Source organism: Cygnus olor, chromosome 2 (genome assembly GCF_009769625.2).
Source record: "Cygnus olor isolate bCygOlo1 chromosome 2, bCygOlo1.pri.v2, whole genome shotgun sequence".
Lineage (NCBI taxonomy): Eukaryota > Metazoa > Chordata > Aves > Anseriformes > Anatidae > Cygnus > Cygnus olor.
The window spans coordinates 125,958,727-125,984,075 of NC_049170.1; the positions used below are offsets into that span (position 1 = coordinate 125,958,727).

Below are 25,349 nucleotides of genomic sequence, written 5' to 3' on the forward strand. Positions count from 1 at the left end.
TGTGTCTTTTTTAAGCAACTTATAATGGCAGCAGTAGAAAAGCAGAGTAAAATTCTAAATATTGGTTTTATGTAAAGGTGATGGAGTACAGTGAAAACCCTACTGGGTAGAGATAGGTTAACTTATGTGCCTAGAAGAAAAAAGGCAATATGTAGAATCTGTCCATTGAATTAAAAACTGATTAATACAAAAGAGACAACAACAGTGTATAAAAGTCTGTGTCCAGATTAGAAATAGAAAGATAATAAACTGATATGGATTTTATAAAACAAAAAGCAATGCGATCAGGAATATATTGAAACACAGAGTCCCAGCTGCAATGGGAAAGACTGAAGGGATGACAATGACCTGGGTGGATAAAACTAAACCCTAACACAGTGCTTAAGATAAGTAATAAAGGAAACAAAATCCTGCCATGCACAAATATAGGTAGTGGACATCAGTCAGAGCAAATTAATGTAACACCACATAAAGAAATAAAAGGGTCATATTTAAAATACTCTTCACTTGCCCTCTTCAGTCATAAAATGCAATAAAGGCAGTAATTTATGGGGCTTAGCCATTAAAAGTGTTACATTTTCAATTCTTCAGGGGTTTATACACAAAGTCATAAAATGCTAAAGTGAATTACATAATACTTTTTAAACTGCTGTGAGTAAATGTGGAGTTCTGTATTGACTTTCATTTTCTTTGCACCTCTTCTAAAAATAATGACTTTAAAACCAGTATTAATATGAATGCAAAAATGGCTGCAACTAAAATGTTTTTTGAAAGAGAAGGGTAAATATTGGTAAGACAAAAAACACTGAAAAAAAATAGCATAAGGAGCTTTCTGATTTTGCATAAGATATCCCCCTCTTTTTTAGACATTTTTAGAATAACCAGCCTAGAAGACTGACAGCTAACAGAGCTAAATGCTGTCTTTTAGTGATTCACTCTAAAGATCCATTTAAAATATCAGTTAACAAATAAGGCAAGACTGAAAAGTGGAGGATGCTTTTCAGAAAAATATAAATCATTCATACAGCTGATATAATGCATTAAAAATAAATAGAATATGATGAAACCATAAGCAGTGGAAGGGCTTTAACTAAAGTTATGGAAATGCTGATTTATGAAACCAAAGTTAAATAAATAAAGGTGTAAGAGGAAAACATATATACCTAAAGATTTTGGCAGCAGGATTTTGACAAATTCATTGTGGTCCCCTACATGCAGGATGCTATATATGCTTGTGTTCATCAGCTCTTCTTGGTTGTACCTTAGGTACTGTGTCACATTCTCAGAAACAAACATAACATTGCCTTCTGGGTTCACCACGAAGAAGAACCCATCCAGGGCCTGAGGGGAAAAACAAAAAGGCGATGGGGGGAGAAAAAAAAAGATATCCAATAAATAAATTCACACTTCAGAAGTTATTTCTGAATCTTTCTGCATCCATTCCAGTTCTTATATTCTTGTCATAGCAAAGTCCACAATTCATATTGAACATCATATCTTACTTATATCAAACCAGGTTAAAAGCACAGAAAGATGCACACCTTGCAAAATGATGAAATCCATAGATGGAAACAAACATAAAAATCCAGCACCAACAACAATAACAGTAATAAATTTTGAAAAGGGAAGAGGCTGCTACCTATCTGCCTGCCTATGAAGCACGAAACCTGGACTAGAAGGCAGTTCTGCTAAACACAGAGCCTGTTCACTCCTCCTTTTACCACAGGGAGACTGATCCTGGAGCCCAGGAAAACATTGTAAGATTTGCTACAAGAAAGGCTCTCTCTGCATCCCCAGCAACGCATCTTGACCCCATGCAGCCAGGAACGTGAGAACCTCAGGGTTATAAAGGAGGGAAGGAAAAGGCAGCCCAGCCTTCCCTAAGGCTGAGGGCAAGCGGCAAGCAGGGCAGCAGCGAGGTGTGCAGAGGATCCTGCAGCTTTAGTCCCTGCTCACAGGGCTGTTTTCATTTCCTTATTTGACACCAGTTTAATTTCACCTTTTCATCTCAGCTCCATGGTATTCTAAAGGATTTACAACAGAGGCAAATCAGAAAAACTGGTAACACATGATTTAACAGATTTAAAAGCGAATGGATCCATACTAAGCCTGAACTCAGCTCCCTGCAAAACAGCTTAACAAGGAGAAGCTGCCATAACAAGCATATACAGGCACGTGGCATTTTTTGATATGACCAAACTTGCGTTCAGTGCGACTTACATGTTGGTGTTAACAGGCAGTTGTCAAGAACTCAGGCTACAGATACATATTAAAAATGCTGCGCACTACTGAGCAGTTGGCAGACCCAGGCGGTGCAAAAGAGGAGGCCAAGCAGAGATGGTATTTCTCTCCTCGGCCACCTACCAGGGGCATAAAGAGAGGTTCACAGGGGAAGGACAAGACAGAACAGCCACAGGCTGCACCTCAGGAAACTTCATGGAGATCTACGTTTAAAAAAAAAAAAATTGCCATGAAGGTGGTCACATGTGGGAAGGGGCTGCCCAAAGAAGCTGTGAAATTTCCTTCCCTGGAGACATTCGAAACGGGGCTGGCCTCAACCCTAGGCCAACTGCTTGGGACCTGCTCTGCGTGGGAGGTGGGACCCCGCAATCCCCAGGAGTCCTCCCCAGGCTAAATCAGGTACCATTGCTGTTCCAGGGAGCAGTGGTGGACACACAGTGTAAGAGCAGAGTGCCTGAGCTAATGATTGCCAAATGCTCTGTGTGCGCTGTTTGTAAATTACAAAATAATAAAAGCATAAATAAATGCACAAGAACATACTTTTCATGACTGCCTTTAAACAAAGATAATCTAGATCATTTTTCTCCTGTTAATTATCACAAATTCTAATCCCTGGTTTTTCTTTTCTTTTCTTTTCTTTTCTTTTCTTTTCTTTTCTTTTCTTTTCTTTTCTTTTCTTTTCTTTTCTTTTCTTTTCTTTTCTTTTCTTTCTCTTCTCTTTTTTCTTTCCTCCTTCCTTCCTTCCTCTTTCTTTCTTTCTTTTTCTTCCTTTCTCTTTCTCTCTCTCTCTCTCTCTCTCTCTTTCTTTCTTATCACTGCTTCTTTTTGTTTCTGATCATTCTTGGTTCCTCCTGCTAATTCAATTACTGTAGCAAGCTCTCTCCTTCCCATGTGCTTTCAGGACATCCATGCCATTTTCCTGGTGACTAGTATTTAGTTTAACTAAGAACAATTTACAAGATTCAATTAATTGAGGCTCTCAAGTTAATTTCTATCAGCATCTCTGCTATGGATTGCTGTGTTAAACTGCATTTCACCACTGCTTGAAGCCAATGTAAGCACAGCCTCTTTGGTTTAGTCCCCTCCACACCACAACAACTCCCTCTTCTCAGCAGCATTTCTGAGGATATAAAGAGCTAGACCAGGGAGATGAGCTGACTGAAAACTAATGTAAGAAAAAAAAAAGAGATGCTAGCCACATCAGTCACCTGAACTGGCCTGCTGTGGAACCACAGGGCTTTTAAAGCTGGCAGAAGGGTGTGGGTTTGGCTGAACCGTTCTGTTTGGCCACAGTCCACGCTTACATCAATTCAAAGGGATTGCAAAACCAAAGCCATAGCAGATGTTTATCGCAGTCCTAAGAAGACTTTCAAAGGCAGAGAGGGCAGGCAAGAGATTATTAGCGTTACTGGCATCCCACAATAATCTTCAGTTTTCCCTACTGTTTCCTACTACAGCAACTTAATTTGGCAAGGAATAGCTCTGGGCTGCTTCCTCACAGCTGCTTCTTGGGTTGACCACAGAAATGGTCATCTGAGCTTAGAGTAATACAGACAGAGGAACATGCCTTATAGGCTGGTCTCCCATTTCTTTCTATTCAGAGGCAAAAGCCATAATAAAATAGTATTTTAGGTAAGCAGAAGGCTTTTGAGCAAGTTAATGCACCAAGCCACTTAAATCTCTTAGAAGCTTCCACTTTTGCAATGATTTCTTAATTCTGTTCCCAGACGTATTCCACCACAATAAACAACTAGAACAATAACGAAGGCCTGCACACTTGTCTTCAGAGCTATTGGTACAATGGGGGAACAAATAATGGGCAACATGCTGAAAGAGAAAACAAGAACAGATATTATTTTTGAAGATACATTCGAACAGAAAATAAATCTGTGTTCATTCTGAACTCTTGCCAGCTCTCTCTTGACTATTTTTTATGCTCCCTCTATATCTACTTTTCTGCTTTAACCAAGAAATATGTTAAAATATTCCTCAGAGGCAGCTGCATGATGAATTTTACTCACTTTCTTCAGCTGGAAACACTTGCTAGTTTGAGGATTCTTCAGTTTTATTCTTTAATAAAAACAGACAATTACGTTTCTAAACCAAATCAAGTCAAAAAGCGTTCATCAGCATTGCCATTTTTATTACTATTTGGCAATGTAAAAAGGGTAGATTTTTTAAGAGGTTGTATAAAGGGGTTTTGTAAAGATGAAATAACTTAATTGCATTTCCTTAAAGAGATAAAGACACAAAGAAAGTATCTGTAGTCTTTTCACAGTAAATTTGTAACAACTTTCAGTCCTTTTAAGTTTCTTGTTGCAAGAGGACCACAGTTTATTAATTTAGTTCCACAATCTTTCATTGTTAATATGCATTGCTATTCATTTCTTCCATACTGTGAAGGAAAAATAAACTAAATGGAATAACGGAACAGACTGGTGATTTTACATGTCATGTTTGCTGCGGTGGCTAATCATCCAAGACAAGCTAGGAATAAAAAATCTTATCCTTATTTTCCCTGTGACTAAAATAGGTCCTTACAATTAAATTAATAGGAACTAAAAGATAAGTTTTAACATAGCCGTGAAAGAGGTGGATGTTTAACTTTGATAGCAAAAACAACAACATTCAATCCAGTGAGCATGTATAATAAATATTAAATTAAATCAATTAATTTGTTACCCCAGCTTTTCAAAGCAGAATGTTTTCACTCCAACCTGCCTAATCTTCCTTATGTTTAGTAGTATGCCTTTGGAGCCTTTATTTCATACATGGTACTGAAAACTATGTTTTCATCAATACTTAAAACTGATACAACATGCATCCTGTTACTGCAGCATTCAGAAATGACAGAGTAGTTATGCTTCAGCCAAAGTTAGTTCCTTTAGCTAGATTTAGGGATTGTGTTTTATTTTGTCTGAAGCAACATTTATTCTTCCTTACAGGTAAAGCCCACTGCCAGAACAGGAATAAACAATTTGCAAGTGAGTTTATGCAGATAGAGCAGTAGCGCCAAAGGACAGTAGCATACGACATCAGGATCCCAAATAAAATACCTACACAACATTACTATTACTGCATTTAGAAGCCAGGTTTTAATCATGCGGCCTTTTTGGATATCAGAATAACAGCTAGAATCAGGCAGAAACCTTAACTGAACAAACTGAAATATGTATCTTGAAAAGCTCTGCTAGATTCCTTACATATTCTAGAGGGAAAAGAGTAAAGCTGGAAATGCTGAAATAATAAATCATTAAATCTGTATAGCAATGACACACAATTTTAAAGGAAGTATTATTCATGTGTGCACTACTGCATCTGTCAGTTAATTGTAAGGTACAGCAGCTCTTCCAAATCTGTCATGGTTTAACACAAATAAAACATGCACATATAGACACACAAGACTGTGTAATACAGCAGCTGAATTCTCTCTTTCTCTGTCTCCCCCCTCATCCCCCCAAAGATAGAGAGTTTCAACACCAAACCCAACAGAAATATGCTGCCCACTCATAAATGCCATAATCCTAAATTGCCAGGGTGGCTTGTATTGCTTGACCATTCTTTTACAGAAACCTCCAACTGCACTTTTTCACTTCATTTCATCCATAGGGGCACAGAAATGGCTTAAATAAAGGAATTTTGTGCTCTTCACCTCAAGCATCATTGGTCCAAGTGCGTCCTTGTCGATGACACTCTGACCCGTAGATGATACATCTGCCTTTTGCACTTCATCTTCATTAGCTGCTGCTGCTTTTTCTGCAGTAAAGAAAACTATGTATTAAATGACAGAGCAGTGCTCATTAAGTGACACAGTAAGAGATCACGGAGTATCGAGACTAGCTATGAAACAGTTACAGTGCAACAATACTGTAAATGAGATCAAAAAACCTCCCTTAATGACTCAACAGAAACATAACTCGTGTATTTGCTTCTTGGTTGTGAAGTTTGAAGACACAAATGAAATCATTTCTGCTTTTTCTCTGCTAGACACTTTACTACACTACAAAACATATCTCTGGGCAAAGACAAGGGACTCCTTACAAAGGTGCGGTGAGTAATGGCCAGGATCAAGGCGTGTGAAGAGACTGAGCTAACACAGCACGCAAAGCTCACAGCTGCACAACTTTTCCATGATCTCTGTATTTAGAAGGAAAAACACAAGCCTGCAATCTGCTTGAAACAATACTGAGAAACAGTGGGCTCGTTTCTGTTCCAAGGCCTCTGGGAGCACATTTTTACTATCACATGATTTTCATACTGTCTTATTTACCAGTAAATAAGATCATACAGATTAAAATAATTTGATAGAAATAAATACACTAGAAATACTGATAACCCCTTCCTCTGCCACTTCAACTATCAGTAAATTAAAAGTACATACAGTTTCAAGTGCTGTGTTTGAAAATTACAGGCAAGAATGATTTAAGGTTTCTGGAGTTACATATTGCAATATATTATAACATAGAGTATCCCAGTATACACAACTCCAAAGGTAAGGGGCATTCACACATCCTGGAACTTTCAAATCAAGAGGGTTTACAATTCCTATCAGGTAATGGACTATATTATTTTTTCTATTCAGTGAATGACATTTGTGTTTAAGGAAGAAATAATGAAAATAATAATAACACTATATAAAATACATATTCTACATTTTAAGTTAATGAAATTAACAATTTTTGTTACAAGTTCTATACACAGAACAACATTAATTATTTTTCAAGTAAGTATGCAAATGTTGGGTCTATACTGCAATCTTTTTAAAAAAACTTTGAATATTACACAATAGATTATTTTAATAAACATGAAATCTCATTTTAATTATTATAACAGGAATTTGTTCCTTCTTCAATGATAAATCAGAAGATGACTCATTGTAGGAATTAATGAAAGTACCATGTGCAGGTAGACCAACATGCTCTTGCAAATTCACCATTAGTGAAAATTAAAGTATCAGTTGTACAAATTAAAATGTACCCAAATGTATAGGATCTTCTACTGTCTGCAGATCTGCAATTCTGCAGTCAAATTTCCTCTGAACTCTTTCCTTGGTAGAGGTTATAAGGTCAATGATATTATACGGTGCTTAGACATTAAAGCAAAGGAACTGCTTCTCAGAACCCCTGGGTGTTTTCCTATCTGTGGCCACCCGCTGGCAATGAGCCTTTGGTCCCTTGGACTGTCTCATCCTGGATTTCTGTCATTTCTTGCTTTCACAAGAAAAGAGTCAGGAAAATCTTAGGTGCCTTCTTACAGTGTGTTCGTACACGATATGACACCATTGTGAATAATGATGAAACAAAACTGTTCTGGAAAGGGACTGTTAAGAGTATTGGATAGGTTAAATCATTTAGATTAAAATAATCTGATAGAAATAAATGCACTAGAAATATTGATAACCCCCTTTCCTCTGCCACTTAAACTCACCAGAATCTGTATTTCTGAGGACTGCAGTAGGCCTCCCCTCCCCACTCTATTCCACCCCCACCTTCTTTTTTCTTTTGGCAAATGGCAGAGATTAGGCGTAAGGAAAAAAAATATGTAAAAAACAGTCCTTCACATATTACAGTGTAGCAGAGCTGGTACCACATGATGATACAGTACTGAAAACATAGTCTAAAAATTGTAAACGAATTCTAAAAATAGGGTTGAGCTTTTAATAAAGTCAGCAATGATACTCGTTTCCCATCTGTTCCTGGTATCATAAAGTGATCCCTGGTTTCACACTGCAAACTACTATAATGGGTACGGATACCATCTTCCTGCTTTCGTCCCCTCACTGCTGTAGCCAGTGATAGCATCTTGACTATCAGGGAACGTGGGATTACACTCCGTGCGCCAGAGCTGCAGGGACAGCAGATGCGCTACAGCGATGGTGTGCAAGCATGTTCACCACATGAAGTCCTGGTTTTATGGATTTACAAGGGCGACTTTTTCTGATTATTTCTCACATAATACAGAAGATTTGCTGAAGATTTTTTTTTTCAACTGTTACAGCCACAGAGTTCAGGCAAATCACCAATAACACATCTATATATTAAAAAACCTCTCTCTCAAAATAAAATAAAATAAAATAAATCAACTGCTCTCTTTTATGCACAGAAAGGCAAGGTTTTACTCACATAAAAATGAAAAAGGTTTTCACGACTATAATGGTAATTAACACAGAAACTGCAAGACCAGGTCAGACCAAGGATCCACCAAGCCTCATACCTAGTCTCTGAAAGTGGCTGCTTTCCCCTCCAGTTTCCCATTTCTGTGTTTTGACCCTTTGATCCCTGACCACTTCTGTTGTATCATCAGCTGTCCCTCAAAACCATTTGACTTCCCCATTTTCCTTTCCCTTCACCAGCCTTTTCCACAGAAGTCCCAACCCTAAATGATCAACAAACACACCCCTTGCTATAGGAAATGCTATAACAAATGTAAAAATATGAAAATGCTATTTAGATATTATCTATCAGTGACAGTGACAACACATACTACATTACAACATTTGTTTAGGCATTACAAAAAGCATCATAAATCACAAGTGCTACCAAATGATGGACTTTATAATTGGATCTGTAACTTAACTGCGTAAGAAGTTAAGTGGCCAGAGAGCTTAGAATAGGCTACACATTCAGGCCACTGGTTCCTGCACATTTATTTAAGCAGCATTGTATAGGAAGTCATGGCCTCAGACAGCCTCATAAAAGCAGGTCCAGAGGTAACTTATGTTGATGTTATAAACTGCAGCTCCTGATAACGTTCAGCAGTGCAATAAATTAGCCAATTTTGACTGAAGTACAAAGCCCCTCTTGAAGACTCGATCAGCACATACAGGAACAGTGCGTGCAAGGACTGTCAGCAGTGTGGCCCTGGTGGCAAGCACAAGGAAGAACTTGAAATGCAAATATTTTCTTCAGCAATACAGCACGTGGGGCTAATTGAGAACAAAAATTTATTGCAGGAAGGTTGGAAAAAAAATAAATGATGCATGAATTTCTAGCGCTGAATATACTCATGTATTTAGTCACAAGTTTGTATTTTTTGCTTTTCTCAACAGTTCTAGCTTCTGGAGTTAAGTAGCAGTGTAAAAATGTAAAATTTGCTTTTCCTATTTTTACTTCTATCTTTTCTAGGTTCACTGGGGGCCCTACAAACAAATCAAAAGTGCAGAAAGTTTATTATTTCTGCACTAGATGAATGATTTTTGAATGCTAGGGGTAGGAAAATAGCTGCAGAGGCCCAACCTTGCAAAGCCTCTTGGAAACCCTTTTTCCAGCTCCATGGGGATTGGTGGCATTACCCTGCGACTAGCCCTGGCCTCTATTTTTCCACTGCAGCCACATAACATGGAGAATGGGAGCTGGTTCCCTGATCTGGCACTGTCTGGCCATGCTGCCTGCTGCACCAGCTCTGCCCCTGTTGTAAAACACCGGGAAAACATTACCAGGCATCCCAGGAGCAAGGCAGCACAAACAGAGTGGAGATTCGGTATGGAAAGAAATACAGCCTTAATGTCGGTAGAGGAAGAGAGAGGGGCAGCAAGGGGCTCCTCTGCAAAGGGACTTCTCTGCTGGAGGTTGAGCTGCAGCACCCACCCCGAGGGTTTCAGCAGAGAGGAAGTGTAAATTAGAAACAGGATCCATCCTTATGAATGCCGCTACCAGGGATCAAGTGTGTTTTATCTAAATTACAGCAGAATAAACTTCACGCACATGAAATAATTATTAGCTCCGCTCAGTTAAGAATTTAGCCTAGAGAGCAAAAGAAATTTAAATAAAATAGAAGTACCCTTGAGAGAGATACTACAAAGAATATATACATTCAATTATGTACCATTTTAGTGGTGTGTGTAATTTAGACTTTAAACTGTGGATATGTTTACAATTGTATAAGTAGTAATATACTAAAATACGTATTAATATTTTCAATTGGATATTTTCCTAGTTTTTTTTTTCTTTTTTTTTTTTTTCTGTGTTATTATAGAGAAGGAAGATGTGAAAAAAAAATCCAAAACCTTCACAAACATTTTCTGGCAAATTTATCAGCGGGAATGCCTGAAGCCTTATTTGAATCTCCTTCCAGATTCCGAAAGCAAACCTTTGTGAAATCACATTAGTTTAACACAAATTCCTAAATCGGTGAAAGAGAAGCCAAAAGCTATAGTTTGAAATCTCCTGCTACATGTAAACTTAGGAAGTCTTCCTCATTTACTATCGTTCGGTTGCCTCTCAGCTGAGGTTCTCAGCTCTGTCTGCATTTCTGACAGCAGACTCTGAAGTGCTACTGATGGGCATCACCTCTTCTTGGTTGTGTTTCAAACCCTCCCTTCCTACAGGTGGGTAATCAGGCATGGCAGAACTACCCAAAAAGCTCTCTTTGTCTTTATCCATGCCCTACTCCAACTTCCTTAATGAAACCAGCTACAGAAATATTTCCCCCTTGACACTCTGCAAAACCAAAACTCATTTTCAAAGTAAGAACAAAACAGTAGCCCCTTTAAGTACTGTGAAAAGATGAAGCGTACTCTGAAAGAGAGAATTTGCATCTACACATATTTGTCAGAGGAGAAACACTTCAGGTTCTTCACAGAACAAGAGGAGCAAAAGAGAAATGTCAGTGAAACATTGCAGAGGGCAGGACCCATGTTCTACAAACTGCTGAGGAAAGAGGTGAAGAGGAAAAAAAAATGGAGTGGCCAGAAGCAAATTTATTATCCAATACTGTTTAAAACAGGTTTTCTCAGATGCCTCATATAATTCATGTTCTTCATAATTTTCTGGAATTACTATTGAAATGTCATACCCATCTAAAATTATATACTCTCCCTTTATAGTAATAGGTAAAAAATATAAGCAAAGAGATTTATTATAAGGGGTACTATAAAGTTCAGTTCTGTACATTAGAAAATCACATGAATGAAAAAAGACCCTTATAATTTACAACGGTAACAGCAGCATCACTTGAAAGTGACTGTATATGCTATATAATGTTTAAACATGCAATTAAATTTTACAGTGCAACTCTCTTGAAAACAACTCGTCTTTGCCATTTTTTCTATGCATTAGCCAACTACTTTTGCCTCGCCTCATTCATGTTTGTGAACAGGTTTAGGCTGTGTGATCCTCCTGACCTCTCCTGAGCTGCTGGCAAAAACAAAATGCAAACAATCATGGAAACTGTGAAAGTATATAACTGGCTAAAGACAAAGTCAGATACAGTATTAAAAAGTAATGTTAACATAAAAAAGAAAGAATAATACTTGGGCAAACTGGTAAGTTTTAATTGACGTTAACTTTGTAAATATTAGATTTAATAATGTCTATGATGATTGCTAAGTAATAATATTGACGGTGGTTGTGGACAGTCAGTTTTCCACAGGAATAGGGCTATACAAAAGTGAAAAAAACACAAAAACACACATACACGAAGAACAAAAACAACAAACAAACGAAGAAAAGCAAGCTTGTATTTGGTAACGTGAGTGGTTTTGGATCATGACACGTGATGAAGCAAAGCAATGAAGGACGTGTAAGTTATTCTGATGCTTGGTTAACCACAGGGAAAGCAGCTCTGCCTCATAGCTGTGCAATTCACGCTGCTGCAGCCCATGGCTCACAAGGCACTCAATATCTGCGTGCACATTTCTTAGCTGGTTCCCATTGCCTCAACACAAGTTGTTTTTTCTTCCTGAAACCAAGCCATTTTTCAAAAGACCACTGTCTAAGAAACAGCAACTATTTCAGTAATCAATTTTAAGACCAGCTTATCCTATGCCTATGAATAAAGTTAGCTACTATTTTAGGGAAGTGATTATGCAGTGAGGTTGCTCTTTCATCACACAGCACACATCTGTCCAGAGCAAAGCCGCCATTAGACTCCCAAATACATTTTTCACTCAGAAACTATAGACCAAGTCTTACAGGAAAAACTATGCAACATCTCAGGAAGGTTTTAGGAGGTAAAACAAGGGAGAATTATGCATCTGCACCAAACTAAAATTAGAAAAGCTGCCATATGGCTCTGTGAAGCCAGCAGCACGTTCTTATTCATTAGGAAGCATTCTGCTAACATAAAAACACAAGGCCTTCCTGTGCTCTCCAAATGTGTTTATCTTTTCAACATTAATGCACGATATATCATCAGGCTGCTGAAATCTCCTGCAGTGCATATTAAAAAAGCACAGCTGCACTTTTTCTCAGCACATTTATTCAGCGCGAGCCATCTAAGAGCAGAGCTTTGCCCAGATCCCCGGCACACAGCCCTCTTGTTACAGCAGGGCTCGGCTCCTCTTTGCGTGGACAGGGTCCAGCCCGGCGTGCCTCCCTGGGCCCCAGTCGTCACACCCACAGGGTTGAGCCTCACGGTTCCTACCGCTGGTGGAAGCAGGCTTACATGGCAAATGACCCTGCGGATTAAGCTGGAAGAGGCTGGGAAGCTGTAAGCTCAATTACTCGCTCAGGAGTAATAGCACTTACAGCACCGTGCCTTGCCCTTTGCAGGATTTGCTGCAGACACATGCCCTGTGTTCCTGTGGCAAAGAAGCATCAGGAAGATGCTGGCTCTGAGGAAAGCTTTGTGTTCCCTCAAAAACACCAAATATAGGAAAACATTCCTGAAGCTTTTTAAGCTTTGAGTGAAGTCCGATCTTAGAAAACTTAGAAACAGCAGCCAGTGCCACAACACTGCCACAACACCAAAAGTAAATTAAGGACTGAAAAAGCACGATGGATTTAGGAACAGAAACAAACTGAACTAATAACACACAAAGTCAGTAAGTTTCCTTTCTGCTAATAATTTTGACCATTCTCTATCATTCTTTTTGTTCAAATCGGCATTTTTTTTTTCACCCTGTACAACTTCCATTGGATGTGCTGTCTGTGAAATAATCCCCCTCAGCTCAGTTAAACTTGGAGGCATTCAGGACACCAAGGACAAAAATCATGAAATTCAACTCACCAAGAACAATATTTAACTACTGGACAGAAAGAAGCCAAGTACCTCTGTATGTTTTTTTGCTGAATACTTTAACGTGTATTTTACTACAATTGCTTTTTTCTTCATTATTCTCAATCTGTCTCATTTATTTTCTGCCATCCCCTTACGATCCCTTTTTTCTCTCATTATTACAAAACTTAACGGACTACTTCTTGCAATTTGAAGAAAAAGAAAAAAAGAAAAAGCAAAAAAGCTTTTCTGCAATTCCAGGCATTACCTTGCAAGAGTAACTTGGTCCCCTGTCCACCCATCCAGGCAGGTGCGATTTGCTGGGGCAGCAGTTGCAGTGTCCCCCGGCTCTGCAGCCGGCTGCTGTGGCTGGGACGCTGCAGTGCCACGCTCCCAGCACAGTGCTCGCTCTATTCCGAGCACTGAGCCTGAGTCTCACCCTCTATAAATACACTTAAATACCTTCTCTGAAGATCACTAACTCTTTGATTTAACAGCAAATACCATAAGTGACATTTTTTACAGAAATAGCATTATTTGCAAAAATACGCACCTACTATTCCCACGTTTATCCACTGCTTAATGCAGCTGCAAGGATTATTAAAAATCTGGGATGACCAGGAGGTCACTGGTTTCAGTTAAGTGCTTCCAGGATTGGGAACTGAAGTAAAACCCAGAATTACAACCCACTTGCTGCTGCTAAAAGCGGAGTTCAAGAATAAACAGTCACAGCCAGGACCCCAAATCCTCAATGATTTGCTCCATCCCCAACACACAATAAAAATACAAAAGAACACAGCAAGTAAAATAATTTCCCTGCTGAAATTATTTCTAGTAAGCTTATTTATCAGTAAAGACACAGAAAGACAAGAGTCATCCTGCTATTTCCGTGAAATCTAAAACAAGCCTTAAAGTAGCCCTAGATTCAGAAACTATATCTCACCCAACACCTCATTTTAAACTGTGATGATGTTTCAAACTACCACACGGTGAGTGGAAAGTTGTTTTGTTTTTCATAAAGATCTCTTGAATGTGGAATTAAGCTTCCATCACAACCTTCATCTGGATCTGCTGCAACATTGACCTTTTCCACTAAGTTTAAAAAAAAAAAGGGGGGGGGGGAATGCAACAGGATGCAGCTTTACTCTGCAGAATTTTCAGACGGTTCTTAGCTTATTAAAATATTTGTGTACTTTCAATATATGCTGTTAAATAACATCAAAAGGGTGTGCGTCACTCGCAAACTGACAAATCAAATGTGTGTGTGTGTGTGTATTCCTATGTTTTTAAGCAACTTTCTTTCTCTTTTCTCCAAAAAGACCACTAACACTAACCTTCCAGCGCGTACTGTGTATCCAGAGAAAGAGCATAAATAAATTAATCATCAAAGGTGTTGCCTGCACAGGAGACTTCCCTATCAAAAGGCCAAAATCCAGGATAGTGCTAAGGATTTATAATTTTTACTGGTTTAAAATGCTGTTTTAAATTTTTTTTTCCCCTGAATTTACACTTCCTAGGAACATGAAGTAACTGGTGTAGGCTTGGATCCCTGATTGTTTGTGATGCAACTTTTGAATATTTTAGAAATGCCTAGAATACAGCACTTAGACAACTAAGGACTACACATCGTAGCCCAAGTACATTGGCCATTAGTGCCTTACACTAAAGTACCCTCACTTTAATCAGTCACTGATAAACTCTAGAATCAGATAAGCAGATTCAAATACAAGTAGCCGTAGCTGTATACATAGACAAACACATATATTCAGGAAACACTTTTGTCTCTTAGTATTTAGCTACTTCAAAACACTCATCTAAACTACTTGCCTGTACATACTAACAAATGCTGTGCATCCATCAATGTTGACTTATAATCCGTTACATTAATACGGATTAATTTCAAAAGAAAAGGCCTAGCCAAATGACCTTTGCACTGAAATATTGGATACAAATATTTGGCATCACCCAGTTTAACAGAGTAATTATTTTCTTTGGTATATACTGAATTAGGACAGAAAATGTTACTGTACTTTTTGGCATTAAAATTTTTGTAAGGCTAGTTATTTACTTAATGAATAACCTCATCTTGTTTTGATAATTCATCTCTAAAAACAATATTAATATGAAATATCTAAATGGTGGGAGCCCAATGTTCTTTAACATTTTGGCTGAGCTGATGTTTTGAAAGACAAGAAATATGGCAGGATCTGCAAATTTAGTTCAAAACAGGGCTCCATTGCTGTCTCAGAAACAATGTATTGCTTTCACAAAAGTTAACAGCCCTCCACATAGCTATTCGAAACATAAAAACCACAGGCAAGATTTTGAAAACAGATATTCAAGGGTTAACACTCTTTAGACTAGAATATGCAGATATAATTGCCAAGCTAATTAAACCTATAGGTTTCCAAAACTTAGGCCAAAATAGCATACTGTTAAGGAATACTAATCTAGCCAGACTCCATTTCTCGAAGCCTTATTCTTACGTACTCAACCAACTGTTAAAAAGAAACAGATGACTCCCTTTCTTTGAATGCCACATCACCATGATTACAAAATATCTTCTTTATTTTAGGATGCTGATGATAAATCTTTGTGACATACCAGATCATTCGCAGTGACATGTAAAGAGTTTTTTGCTTTTATAAATTGCCATAGATGACTGCAAAAGTTTTCAAGAGACCCAATATGGCGCACCGAAAAAAAATATGAAGGATCTTGGGCTCCCTGTGATCTTTGCAAGGGAAAAAGTTTCCGTAATGAAGTGTAGGCCAAAATGGAGCACAGATAATTGAAGACAGCTAAGGAAGAACAGAAACAAGTTTAATTTAATGTGCCCATGCTAACATGGAGAACAAGGCTCCTACTGCTTCTAATAGTACAGATTATAGGAGATAAATCTTTTATGAAAAAGCTCTAAATCATTAAGGACAAGTAAAGTTTTCTTCCTATAATAGCTCAGTGTTCAGAAATAGACACTGGGGCCCCTTCTCTTGCTTGTCTTACCCATCATCACAGGCCTGAGCCAAATGTTTAAGTGAGTTTAGACAGCAATGTTCCTATAACTGCAAGGAAAGCATAAAGAAAAACAAAAGCTTCCTAAAAGAACCTCTTTTCTTCTGCACGATAGTTACTTAAACAAAATTTAAAATCCAAATCCGTTATGAAACTGTGTGTAAGATTCATTTCATATATTTCAACGTTGACTACATCGCTTCAGGTAAGTCAATGGCATGGTTTTGGCTGGGATAGAGTTAATTTCCTTCAGAGAGGATCATATGATGCTGTGGTTTGGATTTTTTTATGAGACTAGTGGAGATAACACACTGATGTTTTAGTTGCTGCAGAGCAGTGCTTACACAGAGCCAAGGACTCTTCCACTTCTCATGCTGCCCTGCCAGCGAGGAGGCTGGGGGTGCACCAGGGGCTGGGAGGGGACAGAACCAGGACAGGTGATGCCAATGACCAAAGCGATGTCCCACACCATGTGGCATCATGCTTGCTCAGCAATAAAAGCCAGGGTAAAGAAAGAGGAAGCAGGGGGGCGTTCAGAGTGATAGTATTTGTCTTCCCAAGAAACCATTACATGTGATGAGCCCTGCTCTCCTGGGAGTGGCTGAACACAGTATCATATAAGATATTCTCTAAAATGATTCTTTTTTTCCCATCATCCTAGAAAAGTTTGGCTTATCTTGTTGCTAAGATTTACATCCAGACAAAGTCACTTCTTATCTCAATGAATGTTCAATCTACATTAATTTGTTCTGTCAGATTTTAAAATGCCTGCTAATAGAACTGATAGTTACAAATGGGCTCCCTTCAATAGACGGAACCATTCTTACAACATAATTAATTAGACGTTATCATTTCTTGCTCTCTATTTCACAGTCATGAAGGATCTGCACCCAGTCTTAACTGGCACTATAATCCAGTATATTAATTCATAAACAGAAAAATAATTAAAACCAAGTAGTATTGCTTTCTCAATTTTCTTAGCGAGCTTTGTCAACTTTCCTCTGAGAATAAATTTTGACCTGCCTTAAAAGCAAATGGTTCCCTTAACCATGGATAACCAGGAGCTCATGGAAAAGGATGCTCCATGTCATGGGTATAGATGGTACCATACCAGGCTGGGAGGGAGGTGCCTCCATTTGGTGACAGCATGCTGAACAAGACGTGGCATCAGCCAGGAAATGTTGAAGCGTAAGGTCTGACTCCAGTCACAACCCTCCTTTACACCAAGGCTGGTAATGCTGGTCTACAGCAAAGCCCATGTATCAGATCAGAAGTCATAATCCCGAAACTTCTCCTCAAGTCAGCAATTTACTTACTGTCATGCAAAAGGAAACTTGGGTAGCTGCTCCTCACTTCACCCATGTACACTCCAACAGGTGAGCCTTTTTAAATTTGTTACTTCCACAGGACACTGGGTCTGCCCCAGCTTACACATTTAAGGATGATCCTTTTTAATCTGTAAATCTGAATTCTAAACACTTTTTTAGACCAGGGTTAAAGTCCTTATAAAAAACAACAACAATGACAACACAAATCTTTGGAAAGGTTTTAAGCTCTTAAGATAAAGGATATACGCCCCTTGTTTGAGCTTCTAAGAAAGAAAGAATGACAATGTTCCCGACCATTACAGAATCAGGCAAAGTTTTTTTTACACTGCAACTCACAATGAACCTGAGTAAGCCAATATTCTCCCTCAATTATATTTAATAAAGGTTTTATGGACTGACTTCTCAACCTGTATCACTGATACACAGCAAGCAAGAAAATAGCTTACTGGGCATCTTTACAGTTTAGATTGGCAACTGCAAACACATAATTATATTTTGAACATTAAGTATAACAGCCCAACAAGCTGTTTTATAAATGTCCAGTTAAAATCAGCATCTCTAGCAGTTAGACAGATGGTGACCACTTAGAAGCTTAATAGCAATCACAGTAATCCTTCATATTGATCACTGTAACACTCAACAATTTATTAGTAAATTTTGTCACATTTCTTAAACTATTTAATATTTCTTACTGCAGCACTAAGAGAAAAAAACAACAACAACAACAACAAAAACACACACACACACACACAAAAAACAAACAACAAGAAAAACAGTGTCAGAGAGACAAAAGTGAAAGGAATAACGCCATCACAGGTATGGTAATGCTGGACCCCAAATTAAAACTGCAGTGAAGGCATGAATCAGTGTAACCGGGGAAGAATTAAAAAGAAAATGCAGAATTATTAAAGATGAGAGAAAATAAAGCAACAAAAGCTGAAAAATAAAGCCTTTCAAGAGCAAAAGGGAGAAACAAGGATAGATGAAGAAAATCCATTCTACAAAAATACCAATTTTGACAGCTAGTCACTGGGAGCATTGCATTCAGGAAAGTCATGGGAGATATATATAAAAAAAGTAACTAAATATAGAAAAATAACATTCAAATATTTCCTCCAAGCTAAGGAGGTAAAAGGTTTTGTAGAAGTGAAGGAAGACAGGAAAAATATTGTGTTATTGGCACAAAATAGCTTTATATTTTTCCGCGCAACACCAAAACAAACAAAACAAGAAAAATCTAAATGAGGGTCCCTCTGAGTTTTCCAATCTATAATTAGAATTTACAACCTTGACATCTCTTCCTCCTCTTTTTTCATTTCCAAGTGAATCAATTGTTATATTTAAGCACGCTTCCTCTTCCATGTTGAACATAGGCCCAGACCTAATCTGACATAAAATAACCCGTCTCTGGAAGACGTCTCTCTCAGAAGGATCATGGGAACTGCAGGTTGTTCCAAGTCTTTCTAGGAAATTGTGCCTCAGAAGAAAAAATAACCAGTAAAAGGTTAGTTCTCTTCATACTCACACATCTTCAGATGACAAGGGACCACTATACCTGCCTAGCCAAATCTCCCTAATGCAACCCAAAATGTTTCACCATGCGATTATTGCATCATGCCAAGAACTTCCCTGTGTTACAATATGTATTTCAAAAGATATGCAAATCTGATTGGGAGGACTGATGAAACCCACCAAATTGTCCATTAAGTTGCTTCAAATTTCAAATAACATTCTACTCAGAATCTGTGCCTCTTGTATGAGTTGACTTTGGCCACAAATTCCAGCTATCAGGCCATATACTGCCTCTTGCCTGTTAAAGAGTCCTCTGTGGCAGGCAGAGTGCATAGCTCCATTTTGCCTTGTGTCAGTAACCAAGGCAAGGTTTGTAGGGAAATGCCTTTCTGCTTCAAGATGAATGGAGCCTAAATCAACAGAGGTACCATACTGCTGCTTGTTCTAGAGGGACACATGGATACTGTTTCAGATAATACAGCAATATCTGGAACACATCCAGGTCCAGAGTATCTGCAGTTATTTCTACTCTGAAATTTTTCAACTTCAGCAGAACTTAAATTTATTTATGTACTCTCCTCTCTCCATCTCCTTATATTTGCTCTCAACTTATCAGAGTTGTCATGAGTGGATTGCTTTCAGAGGGAAGAGAGAGAGCGTGTGTGTGTGCATGTGTGTAGTGCACACACTAGAGCACCCGTTGCCTTGTAAAATACATACAGATGTGCCAACACACTTTAATGATAAAAGGAAACAGAAGGCATGTGTGTCTTGGCTCGCTAACCATCTGTCTAAGGACATTCACTAGGAGCTCAATGGTGTATATCACAGAACAAGTAAATGATCATTTGCCATGTCATCTTTCAAATTTCAGTCTTTCTATATTTTTCCCCCATTGCACACTGTGGGTTTTCATAAAAGAAACTGAAACCTAAAGTGTTAGCTGTTTTTCATATCTTCAGTCATTTCATTTGCATGGACCCTTATTTCTAACTAACCGTGCAGTTGTCCATATACAGAATCTTTGCAGCAATATGAAAAGGCGTGACTTAGAACAGATGCAATTATCTTGGTTCCAGTTTAAACACAGAGCCTTTGATCAATATGTCTTTAATGTGCTGCGAATCCACAGGTTTTCAGGATTCAAACACTGTATGAAAGGCATTGCACCCTATTGTGAGTAAATATTATATTATCACTTTTCAGTCTGCATTCTTTAAAAATAAAAGATAAAAGCTGTGTAACAAAAGCTAGGTTCCTTATAATAGATGATTTTATTTTGACTGAAGTATCATCACTACTCTCAGTAAATTAATTTGCTATTCCTTAAATTAAGCTCCACAGACAAAAATCAATGTAACATGAAGCCTCCTTCTTCATTTACTTGCTTTACATGTTGCTGAGATTAGAACCTTGCACACACTAATCTAAAGCACGCAGCAAACCGTGGTGGCCTGGAGTCAGTACCTGTTACACTGCATATTCCAGCAATAACAGAGACTACAAACACTAGGATCCTAATCAGCAGCTCCTAATTCTTTTTTACTGCCTAGAATTAGCATTTCTTATTGACCAGGCACCTCTGAAGATGATGCAGCTGGTGGGTAACTCTAGGCTCAAAAACTTAGTTCAAATATGGAGTTCTGGATATGAGTCTGAATTTCTGTATTCTTTCCCAAATTTAAAATGCTAAAATACATTTATGTTGTGTATTCAGTTCATAAGAGATTGCAAGAAAAACTGTAAATGGAAAATTGTAAAGTTTTGAACTTTAAACTGCTCAGTGACTATTTATATTTAAAGTAACAAAACCAAAACTTTAATGAAAATACTCCTGTGAGAAACAAAGAGGGAACACTTTAGCCGTATCTCCCAAAGCATGTGAAATATAGCAGAACCACCTTAATCCTCTATAGCATTCCACAACATTAGTATTCTAGACCTGCAACCACCTCTGCAGATACAGAATATAAATTTAACAATAATGCTACGCTAGTTTTGAATGATTTTCTACCTTGGTCACTTAAAAGTTATGAAAGAAAGCAAAATAAAGATCAAAGAAAAGCCACATTCAAGTAGGATGCAAAACAAACAAGTTTTCCTGTAACACCTGCCAATGATTAATATTCCTACTTGAAAAAAGACCTGTTAGGATTGAACACTCAGTTCCTCTTCAACTTTGAGTCACACTCCTCCACAACTCGGAGTCAAAGCTGAGATTTCCGGTCTAAAACTTCAAGAAAATTATCCCTAGAACTGAAGTCATCCATCACGAATGAAGGTGAAGCCTATGGCCAGGGCATACAGTTTGTTGTTAAATGGAAGACATTGCCGACACCCTGCAATGCCAACGCTTCAAGGACAGCTGTAGACAGACCATGGCTCAGTCACTGCAGGTTCTTGGTCTGTTGGCAGGCTTGTACCGGGGGTCCCACCAAGGTCTTGCTGGGAAACAGCTCCCCTCCTCCCTCAGCAGACCAGCCAAATCAAAAATACTCCTCAAACTCACTACACAACTGCATAAATGCTAACGCCAGGGCAAGGGAGGGAATAGGAACTTGCGGCAAAGACGAGGGCTGACACGGGTGGAAAATGCACTTCCAACAGATGCCTCCTTTCCCATGGATTGGTCTCCGGCCTGCACATCAGCATCCTTAGGACCACTCTATCATTGCTATTAGTAAAAATAAATAACAACAAATTTGACCTAAATTTCCTAATCAGATAACAAGTAAACAGTCTTATTAACTTGGGGGAACAAGGCTATATTTATTCTAAACCAGCAGATACAACAACTTTAGCCATGACTAAGGGAGCAAAACCCAACAACAAACAACACTAAAATTCTTTTACGTGTGTAGATGTCACACAATTTCACTATTTTTATTAAATGTGGTGATTATTTTTGCCTGTTTTCCTGAAGCAATAGTTTGGGCCCACTGTCAACGAGCTATATCTCACAAAGGTGTTTTCAGCTACTCTAACATAAGTCATACTAGGGAAATTACAACACTACTTCCACAGAAAACTATCAGTTAAAATGTCACAATTTGTGTGTAGATAAGGCTTATATCAACTAGTCTGCATGACATGCAACTCTGTTAAAATAAGCAAACCCCAGGAAATTTCACACTTGGTGAATCTGCTGTCTAATGACTACTTTTCATCAGAGCCAGAAAAGAAACTGACGTTCTGCATTACCTATAGATCTGCATTACCTAAATTCTTCACTGAATCAGCAGTTCTCTGGAGGCGTGCAAGTATTAAAGTCAACATAACTGGATATTTAGCCAAAACGCTTTACAATCTACAGAGGAAGATCAAAGCCATTTTCAGTGCATCACTCTCAGCTGTAGGAAGCAGAGACACCAAAACAAATTCTGTACTAGATTTTTTTTGTAAATGTTCTGCATAAATTGCTCAACTTCACAGTACAAATTCCTCTGACACTTAACATAGATTAAAACCCTATCAAGCTGGAAATAGAGCATATGTAAACAATAATAGCCATACAGAACTCCTTCAAAAAAAGATTCAAAAAGTACAAATTAATGTGTATGATGGCATCAGTTTTAAATCTCCTGACATCTCAAATGCAATTATTTACAATAATTTAGAATTACAGTAAAATTGACCAGCTGAAATATTTGAACAAACAAACAAATAACAACAAACAAAACCCTGTACATACTGTCTGTATATACTCTTATAATGGCCTGATATGGTAAGATATTTATGCACATAACTTTAAACATAAAAGCAGTTCCACTGACTTAACAAGGATTACTCATGTGCTTAAAGTTAGGTAGTTGCTTAAATACCTTGTGAAATATGAATCCAAATTCAGATCTGATAAATTCAAAGTAGCAGCAGCCAAAGTAACACCTCATTACACCTCTAAGATCATGCTGTTTTCCTTTAGCAAGAAATTTTACTTGCATACTGGTGCTGGAGGCAACGAGAGAGTATCTGCTGGAGTGAACCTGTGATTACAAAGTAGTACTGCCATAGGGAAGTTAAAACTGTTTTTGCTATCAAATGTGAAACCAGAAAAAGAAGATATATGTGATTAACAACAAGCCTTCTTTTTTATATCATACAGATCCCATAGCTCTTGCATGTCTCTTTTCATTAACTACTATTCCTTCTCCCAGTGTTGTTCAGCTTTCACATGGTGATTCATTCGGTCCAAGGTCTGTCTTGTAAGGCTATTCTGAAAACAAGATTTGACAACTCAAAAGTACACATTAACAGCTAGACTGATAACCACCACCCTGATGCCCCTTCACTGTACTACTGAAAATCTGATACACAGAACACAAAACCTCTTCAGAAAATAGGGAAACATGAAAGCTGGGCTATGCGAGGAAATGGAGTTGACATATCAAAATTGCATTGGGGGATACTTTGGTACAGTAGGTTATATCCCACTGCACATGAATCTAAATAACACAAGTGGATGTCATCCTAAAAAAAAAAGGCTGCTGAAAATAGAAAGGCATGGAGAGTAGAGGGAGAAAAATGAGATGCAGACCTGGAATTTAATAAAAGCTACAAATGGGAATTGAGAAAAAAAAAAAAAAAGGCAAAACAAAACATACATTGTACTCAATATCAGGACACATTCTCCAGCAATCCCACTGAAGGGGGCAGAGAAGACTACTTAGCTAGAGAAACTGCTGAGGAAGCTTGAGGTGGTCTTCAGTATCCTCTGGTACCTAGTGCATTTCAGATACCCAGAGGAGAGGGTAAAAGCACAACTAGATAATGAAGACAAGGAGGTTTCAAAGACTGAACCAGCAAATGCTCAAGCAGTGAAAAGTAATGAATAGTCTCTGCTTGGAAATGTGAGCTATTTACCTCCTGAGAGTGAGGTTACCATGATGGATAAAAAGAGCTTTAAACTAAGAACAAAGATTTAATTTTGATAGCCTGTTCAATAGGGAAAAAAAATAGCTAGAGGAGGATGTAGCAACTAAAAACAATAATGAGAAGGAAAAATGAGAGGAGAGAGTCAGAGGATACAATTCAAGGAAAAGGCCTGCTATAGGTATGAAATTTAATAAGATTGATGTGAAACAGTTCAACTGATTATAAACTAATGAAAGCTAATTATAGCTTCTAGGCTGTCTGGTGTATAAAGGAACATTTATCCCCAGTGGTCTTTACTCTTCCCTAAAACAAGCTTCTTAAATTAAGCATGTTCAAATATGAACTTAATGTGCTTGTACACGCACACTATGAACACATCTGCAACATATATAACTACTATTCTTTCAAAGTAATGTAGCATAGACTTTATATAGCAGGAGAAATTACACTTTCATGACCATATAAGACAACTATAATACCTTTGCATATCAATTTTATGCTATAAAAGACAAAATGATATATTTTTTTTTCCAAGCAAAAGTCTCAAATCTCTAGTAGAAATATCCACCTAAGATTTACATTAATACAGCTTCTGTTTTATCCTTATATTAGAATCACAAGTTTTAATCTGCACTGGACAAACACAAATGTCTATGAGATCACTGTAAGATAGTATAGAGAGAGTCCCCTGAAGGAAATTAAGCTTTTTAACGAAACTTCATTCTCCCAAGTACCGAAAACATTTCAAAACCCACACTAAAACCTCCATTCAATGGTTATATCTCCCAAATATCTTTAATTCATCTATTGAATTCAGTTACAAGCATGTATTCTTACTTCCAAATTGTAATAAAATGAATTTCTAACATACCACACCTAAAGAATCTTTGAGTATATACTGTGAGAAATGATATAATGATAACAGATAAAGTATTGCAAACATATATTTGCATATAAAATATATCAGGATAATAATGTACTAAATTATATAGTATAACTGTGGAAAAAAAAAAAACACAAACACTATTACTTTTTTTCGGTTACCAGCCCAGCAAGCTTGACATAGGAAATGAATATCAGTCTGTACTCTTTCCTTCCTCATTTTCATTCCCAGAACTTAGAATAAAGTCTCCTTGTCAAATCTCAGTTGCAGCTATAAAACTTGTTGCTTTCAGTGGCTTTACAAGGTATTTATAAATGACTGTGCTTTGTAAGTATTTAGACCCTAATGCGTTATTCTATTCATAGACAGAGAAGAAAATTTGTGTTGAAGAATTTTTAGGATATATTTAAAAAAAATCCAAACTCTTTAGTAAAACTTCTATAAAATAAGTTTTCACAAATCTAATCAGTCTTTGAACAAATGCACAATAGACCCACTGTGCAAAAACTGAGCCACCTTAATTTGTCCAGATTAGTGTAGAATCACTCAGAACCTCCAATTTA

The 25,349-nt window shown here is 37.7% G+C and overlaps 1 protein-coding gene across 8 annotated transcripts in view; it reads right to left on the reverse strand.

Moving 5' to 3' along the window:
- The window catches only part of NCOA2 (nuclear receptor coactivator 2), a 201,814-nt gene that overhangs the window by 52,522 nt on the left and 123,943 nt on the right, over positions 1-25,349 (reverse strand). For all 8 annotated transcript variants that reach the window (XM_040545930.1, XM_040545929.1, XM_040545926.1 and 5 more), the window contains 2 exons: positions 5,894-5,997; positions 1,164-1,341 (listed from right to left, as the gene is read on the reverse strand). In XM_040545930.1, coding sequence (XP_040401864.1) covers positions 1,164-1,341; positions 5,894-5,997 — 282 coding nt within the window. The remainder of the gene's footprint in view (positions 1-1,163; positions 1,342-5,893; positions 5,998-25,349) is intronic.